The sequence below is a fragment of the Cannabis sativa genome, chromosome 5 (assembly GCF_029168945.1).
Source record: "Cannabis sativa cultivar Pink pepper isolate KNU-18-1 chromosome 5, ASM2916894v1, whole genome shotgun sequence".
NCBI lineage: Eukaryota > Viridiplantae > Streptophyta > Magnoliopsida > Rosales > Cannabaceae > Cannabis > Cannabis sativa.
Window position 1 is genome coordinate 72,625,731 of NC_083605.1, and position 11,395 is coordinate 72,637,125.

Consider the following 11,395-nt stretch of genomic DNA (forward strand, 5'->3'; position numbering starts at 1 on the left):
AATAATTTACAAAAACTAAAAATAAAATAATGTACATTATAAAAATGAATAGAAACTATATTTATACCTTAAAAGAGGTTGAGATTCAATATTTTCTCAACAAAAAATGGTGGCCGGAGTTATACCCACTATTTTTGTATAGGTTCGGATGACAGTTAAATAGGGAAAAAAATTAAAACTTTTTGGGTGTATAGGATTAAGTATCGAAAATAGAAGATTTTGCAACAAAAATGGGCTCAAATGGTTGAGAAATGGGGGAGAAATGGGTGGTGGAGGCAGTGGTCGGCGAGGGTTTTTTGTCCCTGCTAGGTACTGGTTCTTTGGCTTTGGCTGGGTTTGATCGAGTGAGGAAGAAAGCTGAGGGAGGGTTTGTTTTATAACCCTATGCCGTCGGTTCCTTTATAAGAACCGACGGCATAGGGTACACGTGTCAGCAACCACGTGTACCCTATGCCGTCGGTTCCTATAAAGGAACCGACGCCATAGGGCTGAGCCTAAAAAAAAACATTATTTCCCAACCGCCTCTAAATGGTATAATGCAATTTTATACCTACGGTCTTTTCTCAAAAAACCGCCTCTAAATGTCAATTTCGAAAAAAACGGGTATTTTCACACCCTTTAGCTTCCCTTTTTATAAGTGGGAGTGAAAAAACAGCCTCTAAAGGCCAACATTGTAGTAGTGATTGCCTATAGTGACGCGCAAAAAATAAATGTAAAAAGGTTCAGTGACACGTATGAAGTATCACTAAAAACTGTCTTTCCAGTCACCCTCATTAGTGACGCGCGTTGAAGTGTCACTATATAGTTTTAGAGTTACTCATGTCACTAAAACCTATTTTTCTAGTAGTGTTAACAACTTAACATCTTTCTTTCTACACTTAAAAGGTTCGAACACTAAGAACTGAACTCAAAAATTTCTTAGCTAAATCTCAACTACACCAAATCTAAAACTAAGAACACACAAATACAAATACACAATATCAAAAGTACAGAGATTTAAATGAGAAATACAAATAGAAAAATAGTAAAGATGAAGACACTAGTTTGATCTCCGAGTTCACTTAATGTTACCGGCTACTTCTCCATCAGCAGAGCTTGAATCCATTCAAATCAACAATATATTATAAAAGTATGATTTACAACTTTAATTTCTCTCTTATTTTCTCTCTTCATATAACTAACAGATATCTCTTTTATTTTTCATTACATGAACAAACAAACTGAGCTATACAAAGCTCTCTCAGAGGAGACTCTCTCACAAGGCTTATCTCAAACTAAAGCTCTCTCTCTCTCTCTCTCTCTCTCTCTCTCTCTCTCTCTCTCTCTCTCTCTCTCTCTCTCTCTCTCTCTCTCTCTCTCTCTCTCTCTCTCTCTCTCTCTCTCTCTCTCTCTCTCTCTCTCTCTCTCTCTCTCTCTCTCTCTCTCTTTATAGATCAGTTACAAACTAGAAAGATATATCCTTTTAAATGAATCTAGGTCTCCGGCTTATCTCAAACTGAAAGTGAGTACTGGATCAAAACAGTAAGTTCTCAAATACAAAATAATTCTTTTATTATACAGCTAATGAAAAATAGAGTGAAAATTTTATTTATTTTATAATATTTAAATAAAGGTATTCAATCAAAATTACCATGGTATTCTTAATTATACTAGTGCCATAACAAACATTACAAACTAAATATTTATTGGGAATTTTATTATTAGAATTTGGAGAAATTATAACTCAGCATGTTTTACAGACAATTTACATTATTTTTTACCTTTTTCTTAATATATATAAATAATTTATAAGATCAAAAATATAGTTCAAAATAATCAATTGCACACCTAAAAAGGCCAGCTATAACAAACGTGCAATTAAATATTTAATTAAACTATATTTTTAACACTCTAAATTATTTAAATTATTTTAAAAACTCTTCAATTAATATCTAATATAAACTAATTAAAATATACATTGTCATATAAATAATATTTCACTCATAATTTTCCCAACTGCATACTTGTAGAAACAAAAATAGTGTCTTATTACCATAAACTTTTTATATTTCCTATCTTAAAATATTTATTTGAAAAAAATCCTAATTTAGAATAGTAATTAAGTAGTATGATATGATCTAGTCTGCTCCATGAGAAGGCAACTGATTTTGGACAACATTGACATTAAGAGTAACACTACTCTCATCAATGTCATCTTTATACTCAGCAAAACAAGCCAATCTTCCCAACTCCTCAACTTCTTCAATAACAATATCAAGCTTAGCAACCGTCTCAACCAACAAAGAAGCAAACGCCGCGAAAGGCAAAGCTTCCGAGAATTCCAAGCTTGTTATCGCGATTTTGCTAAGTTGAGGCCTAAGCATTTTGTGTTGACTACGATTATTTTGATCTCCTCCTTTGGTTTTCCACTCCATCAAAGCGGAAGAGTCAGTCTTCACGCTTGATAAGTGTGAGTTATTACTCAAAAAATGATGTTGTTTGTGTTGTTGATCGCTTCCTCGCGGGGTTCGCTTCCCCGCTGAGGCTGCATGAGCTGCGGCTAGGGCTAACATGTTGTTCGTAGCCGAGCCGCCTTTGTCTGAGCCGAGGAAGAGGCGGGGTTGGGATTTGATTGCGGTGTTTAGATCTTGTAAGGCCTCGTGGAGGTGATCTGAGAGGATCTCGGGCGAGCAATGGCGGCGGTTTTTTATGCTTGTGGCTAGCTCTATTAGGGCTTTTGACACTTCTTTTGATACTCTTACGCATGGGTCTTTGAATAAAACTCTAACTGATTTTGGGGTCTGAAATAAACATACAAACACAAATAAGTACTATTTCGTCCAAATAATTTATGTTAATAAATTTACAAATTAATCTTCTTTTTTCACTTAAAATATATAAATCTGCAAGAAAGTAAAAAGAATGTGTATTGCTTTGTGTAAAAATCCCTATATATATTATATGTAAGTGAATAAGTCTTCGATTCAAGTGATATATTTTGAACTCAGAAAAAAAAAATAATGTATTTTGAAAATTTAATTGAAAATAATAGTAAAAGTTAAACAATTTTTTTATATATATTTCTTAATAAAGACATAATAAAATATTAATTAAATTTGGATAGGTGATTTGTATTAACCACTTTAGGTTAATCACAGTCTTATTTTATAAAATTGAAAATTATAATATGATAATGAGGTTGTTAGTTTGTTTTTCTGACATATATGATAAAAGATTCAAAGTTGGATGTATGAGTCGAATTTTTAAGTTTAGTATATTAATTCATACGTGACAGGAATAGAATTACGGTAATATTAATAATAATTAATAAAAATAATATAGAATTTTATTATAATTAAGAAATGGAATAATGATATTAATTAAAATTGAGATTAGATGCTCAGACAAAATATATGCAATTATCTATATATATATTAAGATTATCGAGAAAGTTCTGAAAGGTTATCTTATAGAAAAACGCCAAAAGAAAAAAAAAACTGAAGAAAAATCACACTTAAATAAATTAAAAAAAGATGAATCTTATTGACCATATAATGTGGCCATGAGAACAAAAACAAAAAGTTATAAATATATTTTTAATAAATTAATGAAATGTTTTTAAATTAATCTCAGATTTAATGTAAAAATATATATTACCTGAATTTCAGTCTGCAAACAGCCATGAAGAGCAACAACAGTGTATCCAAATTGGCGAAGAACTCCTCCTAATTTAACATAGTGTTGCCATGGATATCTGTAACAGTGTCTTGAGTGCCTTGGCTCCCAACTTGCATGTAAAGCCTGTTCGAAATCCAAATACATATAATAATTTTATTGATCTATGTTCGTGACATGTCTAGAAGGTATTAGACACGACTGGTACTTAATAACAATACTCTAAACAAAAACATAAGTTACCAAAATTGTATTTTGAAAAAACACACTAAATATTAAATAAGTATTTAGTGTAATTAAATATATGATTACCATTGTCTCATCAATAGATTTGGAGTCTAAAACAGCCTTGAAACCTTTGTAAATGAGATCTTCTTCTGCTGATTTGTCATCATCATCATCATCAGTTTCTTCAACTAATACAGCATCGTTGAAATACTCATTCACACAAACTGCAAATAATAATTAATGAATAATATTAATTATAATTTTAATTTTAATTATTAATGTAGTAATAGTAGTATAGTAGTAGTAGTACCTTCAATAGATTTGGCTATGCATTCAAGTTTGAAAACAGTGTTATTGTGAAGATCTTCACCAGACCAATTAGGAAAAACAAGTAGACTCATGAGTAAACAAATACCACACCCAATTGCAATTGTGTAAAATCGTTCATGAGCAATTTTCAACACATTATCAACTCTGTAACTCGACACAGTTATCAGATTAAATGTCAACATGAATATCACAACTCCATAATCAAAGTTCTTCTTTATGTATGGAAAAAATCTCAAGTATGTTGATAATCCTCCTGCCAAAATAAAATCAAAAAAATATATATACATTATATTTTTCTTAAAATAAATAATATTATAATTTGTACGTGATTTATGTGTGCACATATTAATTAACTTACCAATAAGGAAAACCGCGGTTCCAATAAAAACAGCTCGAAAAACTCGACCTGTTTCGGTGGCTATGTATTCCACAAAGAATGCTAATGATCCAGCAATCAAAGTTCCCAATCCTCTGTTTAATCCCTTGCATAAAGTTGCTCCTAAACGACAACATAAAAATATATGTTATTATTTTTTTAATATATAGTACTTTTTATTACGAAAAATATGAAGAAAAAAAAATAGAAAATTATACCGGCAGTGAATTCTAGAACAACAACAACGGTCATGACGGCCCAAATGGCGTTCGAGCCGATCCCGTCGAACAAAGGTTCCATCAAATATAGCAACGAAACAAGTGTTAGTGACAAACCAACTTTCAATGCATGAATTACTCTTCTCGGATCTTCTTTCCCAACTTTCCACATAGTTTTCCACACTATCTTCGGAAACCTTTTCAGTTTCTCAACAAAATACCTCATTTTCGCGCCTTTTACAACACTTTTTCCACCACAATCTTCACTATTCTTAGCCATATTTTCCACTTCCATGCCTGCATGAACTTTTGGTACCATTTTCTAGTAATAATTATAGAGTTATTATACCTAGGTAACAAGTATTTTGGGTAGTAATAATCAATGAAATTGATTATATAAAAACAATGGTATATCTATATTGAGGCAAAAAGAAATGGGTTATGGGAGTTAGCTTAATTTAATTTATAAATTAAGAAATAAATAAAAACCCCAAGTTTTGTGTAATGGGTTGGAGAGGCTTTTTTATAATGTTGAGAATCATCAACAGGTGTCTTGCTGTACTCACATGCCTATGTATAAAAAAGTATATAGAGATCATGATAGTAATTGTTGTGGGTTGCTTTCACAACAGAGCTAGAAGTCAAAACAAAGTAGAAAACAACAGCTTGATTGATGATATAAATATTTATATAATAACAAATATATTTGTTTATAAATTAGTTGAGGGCTCTTAATAATTTACTAGAAAACAATTAACATCATCTTTTTTATTCTTATAATGTAACTACTATTTAGGAAAAAAAAGATGGGTGATGATAATATTAAAATTTAAGTTTTTTTTGTTTGTTTATATATACTTATTATTGATGTGTGTTTTGTTTCTTTGTAAAGTAAATATCACTTTCATTTTCAATTCATATATATGTCTAAAATATTTTGAGAATTAGTAAAGGGCATGCACTTGGCCAAGATATCATATATAGTTTGAGTTTTACATATTTTAGTTTAATAAAAAATTTAACCTCATACTCTAATATTTTATTATTGTGATCTCAAGTTTGATGTAAAAAATAGAATCACACATTTATTGCATATATATAGCTACATTCATACTTCCCTATATATTAATAGAGCATTGTTATTTTGATATATCGTGTTGCAATTGACTAGCGATATTCTTTAAAAGTTATTAAATTAAATTATGTGGGACCCGATAATTAGTTAAACCAATAGCGGTATTGACACATAAGAGAGTGCTAGGCACCATGGGTGCCCTTTAACATTTCTCATTGATACAATACTTTTAAGAAATACTAAAGAATTTTTATAATATCTCGTATTGCTACTATTACAATTTAATACAAACTCTCAGATTTATAAAAAGAATTAGAAATTTTTAATATGATTTACATTTATTGCACGAAAATCAACCTCAAATCTAAAAGTTTATTTATTAAACAACATTTATTATTGTCAAGGGAAGCTCTTTAATTTAGATAGGTTAAATTTCACTATATCCAACATCCATTCCATGCAATATTGATGAATTTAAGAATAGTTAAAGCATTTTGCATTACAAAAGTAAAAAATTATTTGCATGTTTAAACTCTCTTTCACCAAATCATGCATGCACAAATTCACCTAATTATTATGTCAAAATTTTAGTATTTTTCTTTCATTGCGCAGTAGCCTTAATTATATACTCCTACTAAAATATATATAGGGTCTTCTCTTGTTTTTTTTTGGCTTCTCTCGACCGGAGCATTGTTAGTGTCTCCTTTGGCCTAGGTGGTGCTCCGGTTGAGAGACCCCTCCTCCTCTTAAGTCGTTTGGGTTTGATTCATTTATGGCATCTTCTCTTTCTTGTCAATGTTATTCTTCGTTGAGTCCTATTAATATATTCGTAATTTCGTTTAATCATTTATGCCTTTAGTTTCTACGTACTCGAAGCAGCCACTACAAGGGTTGGGATGGCAAGATTATTTCTCCATTTAGTCTGTCATAGGGATGGTATTATTTATTTACTCTATTACTGTAATCGACTTGATTATTAGTTGTTTAATTAGTTATCTTTTTGTGAGATTTGTGCTATTTTTTAAATTCTGTCATTTACCAATCAAAATGATTTTGTCAACAATACAATTTTTACAAAACTAAAGTTTTTTTTTGTGAATTCATATGATCAATTAATGTCAATTTATACAAAGAAAAAATTGACATATATGGCGTCTCGTGAATTTTGAAAATATAGTAGAGTAGCTTATATATAAAGAAACAAAAGAAAACAACATGGTTGGACACATGATTTTGTAGTTGGATCAACAACGCAGTTGACCAAATTAAAAACTTGTAATATTAATATATATATGAACCATTTTTATTTATAAGTCACACACAATCACGGAGTACTATTCATTTATATATAAGTAAATTTAGTATCAAATAACCTTTTATTTGATGATATAAATAAGAGAGAGATTTGTTGTTAAACTAACTAACCATTTAGAACACCTCTTTTTGTTACCTTTTTTTGTAAGTTGTATAACTTTAGCCGCAAATGCATTTTGGTGTTGCTATCAAAAACAGCTGGGGGTGGGGCCACTTGGATGTGTCCCGTGCATTCTCAACTTCTCTACACTTCCGCCTCTACTTTTGCCACGTGTCACCTCCATTATTGTGTCTTTTTGACTGTCCAACCCAAACAACCAAATGCCACGTGTCACCTTTCATTCATTGTTCTCTTTTCTTCACTACCTACAAGGCTACAACACATTACTTACAATTATTGAGCCTTTTCACGGTTTTTCTTTGTTTGATATCTCTAATCCCTTCTTATTAAGCCTCTTTCTTATTAATCTCAAAGTTCTTCTCAAATACGAGAAAATGATTCAATTTCAAAGTTAATAATCGTAATTCTCGAACAAATAATCAAAAAAAATTGTGATTTTTTTGACTAATACATTTAGCCATAAATATTTTTAATCACAATAATACTTTTAGGTCTATCCAGATCCGATCCAATCATATATAGGATGTTAGATTTTACCATCCGATCCAATTAATTTCAGTCATCCAATCGATCTAACATTCATTGGATGTTGGATTAAATCGGTTCTATCAATTGGATGTATTTCATATATATTTATTGGTTTAATTTGGGTTTATCCAATATTTTAGACCTAGTATTTTTTAGGTCGGATCAGATTCATCCAATATTTTAGATCCAGTGTGTATTGGATTGGACTGGATCCATCCAATCTCAAAAAAAAAAAGAGTAAAATTTTAATATTATGTTTCATATATACATATAGATTTGGCGTATTACAATATAAAATCTAATTACTCATCCAAACTAAATGAAAATATGAATTAGTTCGAATGAATGTTGGATGTATAAGATTTTTAGACAGCTCATCCACCATCCCATCTGATCCGATCCAATTGGATATTTAAAAATAATATCAAATTCGATCCGATCACAATTGGATGTCCAATGTTTAGCGGTCGGTTATAATTGGATCGGTCAGTTCTCATTGGATTTGATCGATTTATGCATATATACCCCTAACTTTTAGTCACAACAAAAAGTAACGTGTGACTAAAACATAATATTTAAATACAAGTTGTCACTAATTTAGTTTTAATCACAACAAGTATTGTGACTAAAAATATATTTGTCATAAAAAATTGTAATTTTTGCGACCAATACATTTAGCTATAGATTTTTTCAGTCACAACATAGGAATAATGATTTATAATTAGTCACAATATTTTTATTTTAATTATAAGTTTTAGAGTGACTAAAAATAAGACTTTTTTTTATAATTATTGTATATTTAATATTAAAAAATAAAATAAAAATAAATAAAAGTCTAATGAAATTACTTCAAAAATTAATGGGAGAAGTATTCTCTTTTTTATCCCATATTTAATAAAGTTGTCTATGGGCCTGCCTTATCTTTCATGAGAATAAAGTAAATCATTCTTGTGTTTATGGGCCTTCGAACTTGATGGATTATGGTAAGAGGTTTGGTGGGCCGTCCCCGGGTGATGTTAACTTTATTTTGAGGGGCTCGAGCGGGTGGGATCTAAAGGAAAGGATCGCTCCTCCCCTTTATTTCGACTGATTAATTGCCATGCTCGGTTTGATTTGCCTATGAAAGGGGATAACTCCGACTTGGGATAACCATGTAGACGGGAGTACCACATCAAATCGGCCCCGGATAGGCTCGGTCAATGAAGGGTGGTTAAGCTTATTCCACTAAGGCCGTGGTTCGGCCGCTTCACTCTTGTAACTCGATCACCGACCTATTTGTGTGAGTACGGCAAATCTTGATCCTGCATCCAAGAGGCGCTTTCGCTTTCGAGGCTTGGTGGACTCGGACTCGGCTTCGTCTTTATCCCATTCACCGGGATCCCTAGCTTGTGGAACAGGAGCAATTTGGCAAGCGATACCTTCATCTCAATTTGGACCAATTGTTCACAGTCAAGAAATCGGGACATACTTTTTTTCTTAACTAATTAATACAATATTGAAAAGTGACTTCGTGAGGTAGCTTGATTTTTTTAACTCAATGGTTATGCATGGCAGGTTTCAGGTGCATTGCTACTACTCTACAAATGTGACCCTTATGTTCCTTAACGGTGCTGACTTCGATGAGCAATAGTCTCCAAGTAGCTCCGTCAGAGCCTATTCTTTCTACCCTTTATTTGGAGATGTCCTTAGTTTTTGAATTGATTTGATTGTATATAATTGTGCTTCCTTTTTTTTAACAATAAATCTCATCTTTTTTAGCAACGACCATGAGGAGGGCATCATTATGTGATCGGCTCCCATTTATTGAAGGACTCTCAATTCTATAAGGCCCTATCCAATTTGATCCACTAGCCTTTAATCAAATCACTTCCGTGTAGTCCATAAACGCAAGGCTCTCCAAAATTGATTAAGATTGATGGGCTTTACTCGACCCGTGTGGCCGCTTAAAAGCGGGTGGCCTGCTTACCCTCTCGGGACCTTTTTCGGGGTTCCGCAAGACGAAATGAATAAAGCTTTACTTTAGTGGGGTTGGGCCATGCCGATCGAGGACCGCCTTCTTGTCATTCGAGTGGCAAAGTACACTTCTTTGCGGGAAAAATTCTTTGAGAGCTAATATGTAAGGAAGCCGGGTTTTCTGAGAAATGTGGTTCGTACCGGGACGGAGGGTAAACAAGCTAAAAACTTCGATCTTTTTTAGTAATAACACGGGAGTATGAGGAGAGGCATCATGAGGGATATTGGGCTCAATATTGGGGGGAACATCAATTACACAGGGCTCCCGGTTTTAGGTCCCGTCGGAAGGATGCGGATTTCCATTTCATTCGGATAACCTTGTTTCAAAACTTCATGGCCGGAAGTTGAAATCCTATCCAAGGCGGGACGAGCTACTTTAATCAAATCTTGGGACTAGCGTTGCAGTGTATACCATGCGACAACGAAACTCTCCAAAAGTGCCTCTAAGATTGATGGGATGGTCGAGAGATTCTAGGTGGATGCGAACAAGGGAACGGGCATGCTTAAAAGCTTGGGACAACTTGTGCTTACCCAAGTCTCGGGGAACGGGGTTCCCAAGACGGGAAATGAATAAAGCTTTACTAGCTAAGTGGGGTTGCCCGCGATCGAGGACCAAACTTGTGTTGTCAAGTTCGAGGGCAAAAGTACGCCGAGGAAAAATTCTTTGAGAGCTCTAAGGACTCGTGACTCGTGGTTACGGAAAATGTGGTTCGTACCAAGGATATTCTCAAGAAAGGGGCTTGCAAACTTATTTCAAATGGGAAGGATACTAAGATTTGGGAGGACGGTCATCCATGGTAGAGACTTCACCCCGAAACCCATTTAGGCCTCGGATAACCTTAGGCTCGTGGCGCTCCTCCTTCCTAATGGGGACTCGGACCTCCGAAACTTGTCGAGCTTTTTGACCAGAAACTATAAGCAACATCATCAAAGGTGGCAAGCCTAGTGGTCGGGAGGGTGATAGGTGGATTTGGAACTAAAGAAACGAATGGTGGATTTTCTACCAAAGTTTTGCCTTATTCAAGCTTTGGAACGGCTCCCCGTGTTATGTTGCCCCGCATCTTTGGAACAAACTTTGGAGTTCTAAAACTCTTGAGAGGCATAAAATGGGTGGAGTAGTCCTCTCTAAATGCTATTGACTCGTGTCTCTCTTCTAAGAATGCATATTGATGAGGTCGTGCCCTATGTGTGGAAGGGAAGATGAGACGGTAGAACATTTGTTTCTCTACCGTGATTTTGCTTCTCACCCGTGGCGCTCCTCCTCGGACTCATGCCTGTTGTGGATTCAAGGGTGCTCGTGATGTGGGATTGGGTACGGTTCATTTGGAACTTAAAGTCGCATGTGTGGATATTGACAAAGTTTTCCCGTATGCTTCGATAGTAGTTGATACGATTTGGAAAGCGCGAGACAAGGTTCATATGAATGGGTTGGGTAGTATTTCTAAATATATTGACTCATCTCTTGTTCGATTATGCCTAGTTACTTACTCATTTGAAGGTAAGTCTCCGTTGGGTTCCTCCTCCCCGAAGCGGATCAA

The 11,395-nt window shown here is 33.6% G+C and overlaps 1 protein-coding gene across 1 annotated transcript; it reads right to left on the minus strand.

Moving 5' to 3' along the window:
- Positions 1–1,960: 1,960 nt before the first annotated feature.
- On the minus strand, positions 1,961–5,351 carry LOC115716468 (aluminum-activated malate transporter 14). The gene is made up of 6 exons (XM_061116088.1): positions 4,807–5,351; positions 4,571–4,711; positions 4,193–4,465; positions 3,967–4,106; positions 3,637–3,780; positions 1,961–2,780 (listed from the first exon to the last, which is right to left on the minus strand). Exons 1-6 carry the CDS (start codon positions 5,123–5,125, stop codon positions 2,118–2,120), a joined length of 1,680 nt encoding a protein of 559 aa, XP_060972071.1. The 5' UTR covers positions 5,126–5,351; the 3' UTR covers positions 1,961–2,117.
- Positions 5,352–11,395: the final 6,044 nt, after the last annotated feature.

What these genes read in the sequence shown, in the direction of transcription:
- LOC115716468 (XM_061116088.1), bottom strand. Translation starts at nt 5,125, where the DNA reads ATGGTACCAAAAGTTCATGCAGGCATGGAAGTGGAAAATATGGCTAAG. An exon ending in CATAGCCAAATCTATTGAAG is followed by an intron (nt 4,107 to 4,192) that starts GTACTACTACTA and finishes TATTATTTGCAG; the next exon opens with TTTGTGTGAATGAGTATTTC. An exon ending in AATCTATTGATGAGACAATG is followed by an intron (nt 3,781 to 3,966) that starts GTAATCATATAT and finishes GATTTCGAACAG; the next exon opens with GCTTTACATGCAAGTTGGGA.